This window comes from Plectropomus leopardus, chromosome 21, assembly GCF_026936395.1.
Source record: "Plectropomus leopardus strain MGB_pleo_1.0 chromosome 21, ASM2693639v1, whole genome shotgun sequence".
Classification (NCBI taxonomy): domain Eukaryota; kingdom Metazoa; phylum Chordata; class Actinopteri; order Perciformes; family Serranidae; genus Plectropomus; species Plectropomus leopardus.
The window spans coordinates 16,213,831-16,225,253 of NC_142196.1; the positions used below are offsets into that span (position 1 = coordinate 16,213,831).

Below are 11,423 nucleotides of genomic sequence, written 5' to 3' on the forward strand. Positions count from 1 at the left end.
CATCACATTTTTACTTGGTCTTATTTTGATTCCAGACAAAGAAGGATCTGGATTTTAAGTCTAATCAAGACAACAACTGCAGGGATATCATTAAATTTCCTGTGGGTGTTGAATGAAGATGGCGAAGCTGATTTCAGCTCCTTATTGCTTGTTTATATTGTTCGCTCATAGAAAACAGGAAAATTCCCACCCGTTAAATTCCCTCTGCGATGCCTTTTGATTATTCTATGAAGACATTTCCTATGGTACACTTACACGCTGTACACAGTGTACGGTATACATGCAAAGAGATACATGAAGTGGAATCTTAAATTGTTTTCTGTGGATATTTTTACAAGAATGTGGATCTTGCAGATCAGTCTGACCAAGGTCCAAGGTTTGCAAGTTCCACATTTTCTGGTAAGCGTGTCATGAAGTATGGGACTCAAAGTGGTCGGGTCCAGTCTTGACTTGGTCTTGTTTCAGTGTCGATGCACTCTGGTCTTGGTCATGACTTTGTCTTAGTTCAGGAGGTCTGATAAAAAATCTACCTCTGCATGGGATCACATGTACTACTCACCTTTGCACTCACCTGCAATGCTTGAATAAGAAAAAGATAATTTTTCCAAAACTTGTCTTAAATTTGGCTAAAAATTATCTTTAAAACGGTCTTTAAAAACATTAAATTTAAGTGTCTGACACCTAAGGACACCATGACAGGACAGTAAGAGGAGTTGGATTTACATTGTGTGCTTAAAATGGATCAAAAACGCTTGATTTATACATGAGATTCATATGATTTCATACACTAACAGAATCAAACCTCTCCCACGCTCCCTCTTAAAGCTCAAGAGAGTCAGTGTAGACAGACCATTAAACGATTAATACACCCCCCCCAGTCTCTGGACATTGGAGTCCAACTGGAGCCCCCTTTCCCACCCACCTTCCTGGATGTGACCCAGCCCAAACCGACTACAGCTGCTCCAGTATGGAGAATCCATCGGGCTGCGGCCGCGCAGGAGCCAGAGAACCATTTAAGCTTTTCAACTCCTCCCCAGTGACTCCGCAACCCAACGACCCGCTCCGCTTTCCACATTACTGTAGTTTCTGGAGGAACTTGCCAAAAGTGCACCTCAACACCGTCATAGTTTTCCCATTGTTGTGGTTTATTGTCTCTCTGTGACGACACGGGTACTTGGTGTGTCCACTGTGGGTGGCAGAGCTGTCTGTGAAGGTGTGTAATTAGTGTTTCTAATAGCTTAACCGTGAGTGTGTTTGTGTTTCAAGGGGATTAAGGATGTGAGACAGTTCTTTGTTCAAAAACTCATTCACCTCACAGATTTGTTGCTTGTTCTTGTGCTGCGTGGGGATGCCTTTCACATACATTTAAACCCTTAAAACCTGGGAAAAATTGTTTGATTTCTTTTAAAAACATATCTATATATCTTACTTTTTGACCTTGTTTTGGTAAATTTCAGGTGATTTTATTCTAACTTATAACTTGTATCTATATGCTGTATCTAAATGTATTAGTTAGTTTTTTACTTTTTTCTTTTTTGAATACATTTCAGGTCATTTTATTGTAACTCATAACTTGTAATTTCTTGTGTTTTTGACAGAAATCAAGCCAGTTTGCCCAAGTTTCAGTGGATTAATTAAGCCATGTCTGAGTAAATATAAATCTCAGTAATAGAAGCTGAAACACATTCGCTATGAGCAACAGATTTCTCTTTAAAAGTTGTTTATTTTTAAAATTTCACATGAAAAATGTCACTTCTGCATCAAACTGGACCAGTTTACATACATCATTTCTCTCATTTTGCCACACACAAGCTGCCGACTGTATCTTACAGACATTGTGCTCAGAGTACAGATGAGGTACGCGAACAGTTTCAGTACTTTGGGACGTCTTTGGCTGCACGCTCAGTGGAGCAGCACATTCCTCAGGTTGCATGTTACTGAGTTACCAGCTGCACAACAGAAAGAAATGCAACTTTGACTCAGTGTTATTTAGGTTAACAAGCAATAACCGCCATTTCTGTGCTGGTTTTAAGTGGGAAATAATGAGTCAAAGCTGCCCATGAACTCAGCTAACGCACTGAACTGTGCTGGTGTTAAATACACACATGCACACACACCTCTCACAGGAGAGGAGTGAAGGGGGGCAGTTTTCGCTGTATAATTAACTCTGCATCGGCCTCTCACACTTCTCAGGGACATTAACTGCCAGCCGTGCGTGAATATTTTAATTTTTTGGGGTCTGTGTGTGTTTCCGCTCCTTCAGTTGGAGTTTTTTTGTGTTTTTTTTTCTTTTTGGGTGGCAGTTGGGTTTGTATAGAAGGGTGGAGCGTCACAGTCTATGTCCTGTGTTCACTTCATTAGAGTTTAAATGGTCTACAGGGAGATTGCGACTGCCTTTCACATTACACCACCTGCATTTCCCATTACACACAGTTCACTCACAGTTACTCATGCGACCACATCCCTCCACACTTCACACTAACTCACACACGTACAGTACAAACATCTTTTCACATGCTTTCTCTCCTCACACTTTCAACACAAACAAACTGTACTGTATAAACCACTCGCAACCATTCACAAGTGCAGATGTGCACATGGCATAAACACAGCATGTGGTCATAATATTTTTTTTTGCTTGAATATCCACTTTTCATACATTTCACTGCTATAAATCATCCAGTCATCACTCACCCGAGCACACATGAGCCAACAAATCTTTTTCTCACTCTCACGTACACATATATGCAAACACAAACACATGCATGGTCTTTATTTGAGCTGCAGGCTGCTGCAGCGGGTGGTGCACAATCACCCATCTGGGCTGTGTAACTCTCCTATATGCAGTTTTGTTTTTGCATCAAGACTGAAAATTGTTTATGCATCCATCACAGGCTGAGCTTAGCTCATTCCAACTCGCCAAGAGATCATATGACACACTAAACAGACACACAGCACACACAATAGCAGGCAGGCCCTCAGCCAGCAGCGGCTTTATGAGTCCTTCATGTGAGTCTGACTCCCTGCTTTTCTTTTTCCACTCTGGCAGCGTCCCCTAAAGGTCTCTGGCGCGGCCCTCACAGGTTAAACCTCACAACAAAGTGGCAGAGTGGTCTGCAGGTCGGCCCCTCATCACACAGTCACTGCTGGGAATTTCTGGTCACTGGTGACACTGGACCCAGCAGTGGGAGGAGGGCAGGGGGACTGGAGGGGTCTGTATCCTCCCTGAGTGGGGTCCAGGAAGGCTGTCGCCGGGGACACAGGGTGGGCGGCGTAGCCGATGTACTGGGGGTGCAGAAACTGTCCCTGGTGGGGCATGATTTGTGTGGCCTGCTGGCAGTTGAGTACAGAGAAGTTAGTGGGCATGTTGACGAAGACGCTGGCGTCAGGGGGCAGGCAGCAGGAGGCCTGAGCCCGCATGAGAGGAGGGGGAGCGGGGCGAGGTGCGGCAGGCGGAGCGGAGGAGCTGGACGAGGTGGCAGTGCTGGACTGGCGGGACGATGAGCCTCTGGAGGTCCCCACACTGGCCATCATGGGGATGGTTTCCAAGAGGCGACCACTGCCAGCTCCTCCTCCTGACGCACCTCCTGATGACAGTTCCTGTTTGGGGCGAAGGCAGCGGCAGCAGCACACTGCGACCACAGAGCCCACCAGGATGAACGCCACAAACACCGAGCCCACGATCAGGAACGGCACATAGATCGGCACTGCAAGAGAGAGAGGACACATTCATGTTTGAAAATCATGATTTGAGAGAAGAGACGAGCCAAACAGCATAAGCAAAACACCGATTTGTAAGGTGAAACTGCTTTACTCAGTGATTTTATTAGGTATAATCACTTGGTCCATTTCTTTTGGAAAGGAGGTGGATAATTTGTCTTCCTGTAAAAATCCTCTGAACAACAAACACACAGAAGGAATTATAATGTGGAAAAGTTTCAGCTGGTTGCAATCTGCAATCCTCACCTCTAGATGCCACTAAATCCCCCAAGATCTCGCACACTGGACCTTTAAACTTCAAAGCCGCGCCGCCTCACACACTCACGTTTTGCTTCTCTGCACAGGCAAAGCTCCTACATGTGAGTGGAGATTGGGCGAGACAGTGAAACAAAAGCCTGAGCAGAGAGGAGTGTTTGGATTTTGGAAGAAGAATGAAAGGTAAACTGGGACTGAGTCCCCAGGGAGCCCCGGGCTCTCATTAGCAGTTATTAACTTTGTTTTGATCTGTTTTAATCCTCCGCACCCTGCTGTGTCCCCAGCCTCCTCGACCCTGCACATCTGTGTGTGTGTGTGTGTGTGTGTTTGCATGGGTGACATTCTTAAGCTCGGCTGCCAGCAGATATTTGTGACCCCTCTTTTTCTTTATGACCAAACCTTTGAAAATCAGTTACTCAGATTGAAATACAGTGCTTGGCTCCTGCTTAAAGAAGGGTATTAAAGTTGACTGATTTAATGTAGCTGAATGGGAGCTTATTCAGCGCTTTAAATCAAAGGAGTAAGCCAATTTCTTCTCACTGACCTTTTCCTTCTTTTTGTTTAAAACAGCAAAGAAAAGCACTTGTGTAACTCAAAGTTCCTCCCATCACTCTGATTTGCTGGGTCAAATAACAGAAGCATTATACAACAGGTACAAATCTTGACGTTTTTATTCATGAACATCTCAGATTGCAGCTGGATATCTGTAAATTTGCTAAGTGAGGAGGAGACACTCCAACAACAACTTTGAAACATGATCAACAATAACTTTCTTTGAGGCGAAGTAACAGTTTTTGTTCTAATTTCACCTTTTGGCCGAATGTGGAGGGCACAGAGTGAACGTTTTTTGGCAGAAACAGGGTGACAGGCAAGATGAGGTCACCCTTGAGGTGTTCTCCTCGCTCGATCATTCCCATGCTCGCTCTCGCAAACACCTTACAAACACAATAACGACCATGTTACATTATAAGTGATTAGTTGTGTTTTATTGTTCCCACAGGGTGTAGTTATTTTCTGCTCTGAATGTGCCCGTGTGTTATGAGGTGTAACTGTATGCCAAACGGAGAGAGGTGGCAACTGGCTCCGGTTTCCTTTTGTCTCTTTGAAATACATCCATTCGGCCTTGAGAAACTTTTCAGAATGCTCATCAAAAGTAGCCGGGTATTAAAAGGATTACCGTGTGAGACCTGTTAAGAGCTCGGGGACATTCATTGGCCCCGGCGGTAAGTCCAGGTGACAAAAGACACAGGCCAGCGGCACAAGAGGCCGAGACACGGTGACATAAAACAGACTGGGACCTTGACCCATTTCCCTTTGACATGAGGCGGTGTCGACTTCAGAGGCTAATGTAGCTCACAGCTACACACCTTACAGTAAACAGATTTTAACAGGAACTCGGCTCTGGAAATACATATATACGTTACAAGCGCGGGGAGCCTTTGCCTGCCCTCTCTTCCTGCACTTATATGGCCTCCACCCCAACATCTGCGCCTCCACTCCCTCTTTCTGCATGGCTGATGAGGATTAGTAATCACAGAAACTTTCGTCTTGTTTTACTTCATCCCTACTTTGAACTACAGAGCTCGTTTCCAAAATACTGTACTGTAAATCAGTGAGGAGAGGAGAAAAGCACCACTGAAAGTTCAGCAAGTGGTGGAAGAAATACTCTGAACTTTGTGAAACAAAAAACACGGCAATCTAAAAATACTTAAGTTAAAGTAAAAATTACTAGAGCATCAAAAAAATAACTTATTGTGGAAAAAAAATGTTAAAGGGGTCTCAGAATAAATCTGTGAGGCCATACTTGGGTAAAATGTTTCTTCAAAATGCTAACATGCTCACAATACTAAGTGACTGATGTTTTTCAGGTAGAATCAAGTAAGTTTTGTTTCAGTTATAGCAGGGACATATATGAAACTGGAGATTTGGGGGTCCTCCATTAAACTTTGAGCACCACTGATGACTTTTTAAGCACCAATTTATGCATCTTTGCATCAATTTTCGTACAGTTTTTTAAAAACTTTTAATCTTTGTTTTTTGATGATTGTTGGAAACTTGTACCTCTTTGGGCATAAAACAGTTATTTAATTGGAAATATTGTGTCTTTTGGAGAACTGCTGACATCTAATAAGCCCTTTCTACATAGAGGTTGAGCTAAAGGGCCGCTACGAGGTGCTGTCATTATGCCTTCTTTGCATTTTACACAGAAGCAATGACGACGGCATCGTGCTGCTCCAGTGTGTGATTTTAAATAGCATGTTGGCATCGCAGAATCAAAAGAGGAGTGACGCTTAACACAACAACGTCTGCCTCTGGTGTAAAAAATAACAGTCTTCGGCAGCACTTTATAAACTAAAACATGTCAATAACAATCATACACCGTTTCCAGGATTTCCTGGATTTACCGTCACTGTTTGATGGTTGATTTCGTCCTGTACTCAGAGGGTAAGGTGCTCCCGGACCTCAGTGTTTTCCCAATTTGCGGCACTTACGGCCACTGTTCTTCTCCCTTTAGTTAGCCGCTAACTGCTGCTAGCTGCTTTTTAAATCTCCTGCCAGTTGGTCACACGTATAACACGCCGTCAAAACATCACACCCGTCACGCCATGTTGTTCTGCCAGCTGTCCCTTTTACACAGGCCTGGTTTCGGGGAGGGAGCATAGCGACACAATATTCCTGCCTTGAACAGGCAGTGGAAAATGGGCTATAGACATCTGAAATGTGACAGAGTTTAGAGTAGACACTGGAACTACTGATTATCCAATTATCCAGTCTCTTAATAATAAACTAAACACTGAATTGCACTTTACACGCTTTTATGTTTTTTAATGTAAAACCTCAATGTGTAGCCATAGTCAACTATCAACGAAATGTAGTGGAGTAAAAAAAACAATATTTCCCCTTGAGTTGTGATGGAAAGTAAAGTACTAGAGTGAATGCTTTTTCAACTGCTGAGCTTGCTGCATCTGGTCGACTGTTCTCATTTTTTCAAATTCAGGATTCATCTGTCTACTGTATCAAAAAAAAGGGATTTTATTTTCTTTCATCTTGCTGTGTGATTTTCTCCTCTTGTGCACATGCTGGTTGAAACCCTCCCATTGTTCCCAGTCACTCGTCCACACCTGTTGCTGCAGTTGAGCTGTGGCAGCTATGCCGCAGTAACAGCAGCCCCCCTCCTCTCTTAAGCTCTTGTTTTTGGGCACAGTCTTTGTGGCTGCACTGGCTGGACTCTCGCTCGTCTCCCTCGTCTGTCCCACGGGCATTCTCCTGTTCCTAAATACCATATGTTCCTTCATGTTGAGCACATTAATAATTTCCTGCCTGTTATCCATTGACGTTACAGTGTGTATCTTTCCTGAATGATTAATAGGCTATGAGTGCAAGAAAAATGAATGAGATGCACAAACCAAACTTGGCCTTCCTCTTTTCGTAGTGAGGAAAAAGCTGCTTTTCTTTAAGTTATTTTGGCTGGAGGCCACTGAGTGAAATGTATATACCCCTTCCTGCAGCGATAAGGCATGATTGTCTTAGCAAATGACAGATTATAGCTAGAGGTCCAAAAGAGGGCATAATATCCTCCAGGGAAACATGAAGTGGGCCTATGTTGCCTTTCTCTCTGATGTCCAATATTCACTCCATTTTTCAGGAGTGCTCTTATCTGCATGTTGATCTTTTATTCGAGATATGATGCAGCTTCAAGAGGATTCATGTGAGAATAATTTATGGGAATGTGAGCAATGATGAATGGGGAGAAACTGGTTTGCGTTGTTACCTAATTCACTAGAAAAATATGTGTTACATTCTGCTTTTTGCTAATAATTCCTCTATTTAGCTTTTGAGCAAAGTTGCTTGATGTATTTCAACACAATGGAAGAAGAAATTACACAAAAATTGCAAGAAATTAGCAGGGAGTACAAGAAAATTACCTGAAAATGTGTAAAAAATAAAATAAAAATAATAATAATAAAATAAAATAAATAAACAAAAAGTAGGAAAGGAAACAAACACTCAGTGAAAAGCGCTTAAAAATTATATAATTCTGTAACATAATTTTTAATATGTAATTATAATACTTAGAAATATAGTTTTTACCCTAGCGACATTTTTTTTTTTTTTAGCTTTTTGAAAAAGTCATTTGCTAAATCTACTAATTTCTTACAATTTGTGGAACATTTCTTTCCAATGTTTTCAATAAAAATTCAAATCAATTTGCTCAGGGTTCAAAGGCTTCAATATTTGTGAAAGGTGCCTGAAAGCAGCACAGGAGAAGGGATGTCGTTCCAGGTTTCAAAGGGTTAAATGTATTTGTATGTACAGTATATGAGTGTGAATCCCTTGAAAGCTCAGAGAGAGTGCAGTGAGGGATTACAGGAGGAAGGGGACTCCATGAGCCTGCTAGGAAATGATACATAACGTGATTTGTGTTTTTTTTATGAGCAGAGCTGTCAGCGCCTTTGGTGAGCCACTGTCCAAGATCCGGTCAAGTCCAAACTTGATCCCCGTGGGGACAGCGTGATCTGAGCCTGGCCCCCTCTCGCACTGTTACAGGCCAGAACAAACACGGCTATTTATAAGTGCAGCACGACACAGTTTGCCATTTGTGAGTGCAGTTAACTGGGTTTTTTTTTTTTTTGGAGGAGTCTGTCTGCTGTCTCCTGTGCAGCTGTCGTTGCCAACCGGGACAGGCAGCAGATGAGCCTTTTAACAGGGAGATACTGTGAGGCTGTTGGCTTTATGAGGGGAAACTGAACCATGTAATAGGTCTGCAATTCCAAATATCAAATTTAAGGCATCCTGTGCATGGGCCTCAGGCATGGCGTCAACAAACTTACAGTGTATATTTACTTAAAAGTCTTTTTCAATGACATTTAATTAGAATAAACCTTAAAAACAAAGGTTTAGCTGAGATTAACATCACCACACTGACCGCTGCGCTTAAGTAACAGGTCAATAAGTTTTCGTACCAGTCTCCCTCTGACATAAAACACAGAGACGACTGCAGTGTGGAAATGTTGTGTGCATGAGGATTAAACATGGGCGTATTATGAGACAATGGGCCCCTGGGCACAGACATACAAAAGGCCCCACCACCTGTCGCACAAACTAGGAGCATGAAACACAGACTTAGTAGTTGTTGTTTGGCCACTTTTTGTTGTTGTTTTGTGAGTCTTTGCAGTCATTATGCATCTCTCTGTGGATTTATTTGTCTTTGTAGATGCCTTATGACTTTGTGGTCTTTTTTTTCTCTTTGTAGTCATTTTGAGTCTCTGTGTAGTCTCTGCATCTCTTCATAGACAGTATGTGTCTCTTTGTGATCATGTTTTTTGTCTTTTTGTGGTAATTTTGAGTCTCTTTATAGCTGCTTTGAGTCTCATTGTAGTCATTTTGTGTCTCTTTGTGTTAATTTTTGGCTCTTTGCCGCTATTTTGAGTCTTTTTAAAGTTCCTTTCTGTCTCTTCATAGTCATTTTGTGTCCTTTGTTGTTGATTTTGTATCTCTTTGTCGTCATATTTTGTCTGTAGTCTTTTTGAATCTCTGTGTTTTTGCTTTGCATCTATTTTGTCTCTTTGTCTCTTGATGTCTTTTAAGTCTCTGTATAGTCATTTTAAAGGACTTTGTAACCATTTTAAGTCTTTTTATAGTCGCTTTACATAGTCGTGTGTCTCTTTGTAGTCATTTTTTGCCTTTCAGCTGTCATTTATTGGTCATTTAAAACTCATTTGTGTCTCTGTGGTCATTTTTGTTTCTCTTTGTGGTTATTGTTTGTCTTTCTGTAGTAATTTTATGTTTTTGCACGAATTTTGCATCCATTTGGTGTCATTCTTTGTCTTCCTATATTTCTTTGTGGTTATTTTGAGTCTCTTCCTAATTGGTCAGAATCTCTTTGAGGGACATTTTGCAGGTGGAAGTAAGGGGGGGCTGACACTTTGGGCCCCTGGGCCTGTGCTTGGCAGGCCTCTACAGTGATCTATCTACGGGATTTTACTCTGACAGTGCCCATATTTCAAACAATATATTTTCATACATCATTCTCATATGTCAGTACCGTTTTTTCTTTGCTTTTGTCCACTTTCGTAACTGCACGTTTTCTTTAAGACCATATATGATGATGGTTGGTTATCATACATTATATTAGTGGTAAAAACAGTAGAACTTATGGGTTTATATACCTGCACCGGAGTCCTTGTTCTCCTTGCTCTCTGTCCCGGGCTCCTCAGCCTGCCGGTCGTTATCGCAGCTGCCCTGATCCAGCCGAGCCTCCGTGCTGGAGCAGCAGTAGCGCAGCTCGCATTTCCCGCAGCAGATGATCGCGTCCTCTCCGTCGATCTTCTCCGGGCACTGGAAACCTTCTTTCCAGGCGCCCTGGGAGTCGTGCCAGCCGTGGCAATACTCCCCGCTGGCTTTAACGTCGATAATAACCAGGAGGAGAGTCACAATCGTGGTGACGGACATCGGGAAGCCTCGTCCCCACATCCTCGGCCAGGTGGCCCGCGGCCGCACGCTGGCGCACAGAAGGAGACAGAGTGGTTTTCACTCCCCGTGTCTAACCTGAGTGATCCGGTGGATCTGTGCGATACGGGCAGCTGACGGGGTGAAGTAAGGGAGCAATAAACCACTTAGAAGCTGTCATTTGTTAGAGGAATCCCGTGCGTAATTCAGATCCAACGTCTCCAAAAGTGACTCCGCAGAGTGCGCGATTATCCAAGAGTTGCAGAAAACACAACAGATTAGATGCTATTGAATTGTTACAAAAGTTATAATCTTAATTGATATTCCAGTTGCAAACCTTCGGAGCTGAAAATCCAGTATGAAAAGACTAAATGATCTCCTCTGGCACCGCAACGAGTCTGTTCATCTTGTTCAAACTTTCCACGGGGATGCAGAGAAACCAGCACTTGTAGCCTGATCCATGCTGCTGTCACTCCTCGCAGCCAGCCCCGTGCGCAAAGATAAGATTTCAAACTTTTGTGACTTGCTCTGCATTGTTGGGCGTCAGAAGTCAGTCATCCAAGTCTGGCTCTGTGTAGTCTGATTGAACTAGAGCGCGCAGAGTCTACCCCACTTTGCGTCAGAGTGAGATGGGCGTGAAAAAAGTCAGACGCAAATACACATCGCTCTTAATCGAGTAATGTACCGTCGGAACTACCAGTGTCAATAGAGATTTACACGGTGACGGTGCCATCTAGTGGAGTTGCCATATCCAGATGATTGCTTCTTTGTGAACGTCTAGCAGCACCACTAGGAAAACAAGGTATGATCAAATGCAAAATTTACAGACCTGGTGGTTGTGTCAAGGTAACTAATTTTTGAAGAAAACACTGGCTTATGAGTGATTCAAATATTATCACAAATGTTTAAAAACATGTATTTCACATATTGTTATTACCCAGTAGTTTAATTTAGCTCATATTCTCACAAGTTCAAAAAGTTATTTAAGTGCAAATCTG

The 11,423-nt window shown here is 42.7% G+C and overlaps 1 protein-coding gene across 1 annotated transcript; it reads right to left on the reverse strand.

Annotated features, from left to right (window-relative positions):
• Positions 1–1,703: 1,703 nt before the first annotated feature.
• shisa2b (shisa family member 2b) lies at positions 1,704–11,017 on the reverse strand. Its single transcript, XM_042510601.2, has 2 exons — positions 10,146–11,017; positions 1,704–3,707 (listed from the first exon to the last, which is right to left on the reverse strand). Exons 1-2 carry the CDS (start codon positions 10,447–10,449, stop codon positions 3,133–3,135), a joined length of 879 nt encoding a protein of 292 aa, XP_042366535.1. The 5' UTR covers positions 10,450–11,017; the 3' UTR covers positions 1,704–3,132.
• Positions 11,018–11,423: the final 406 nt, after the last annotated feature.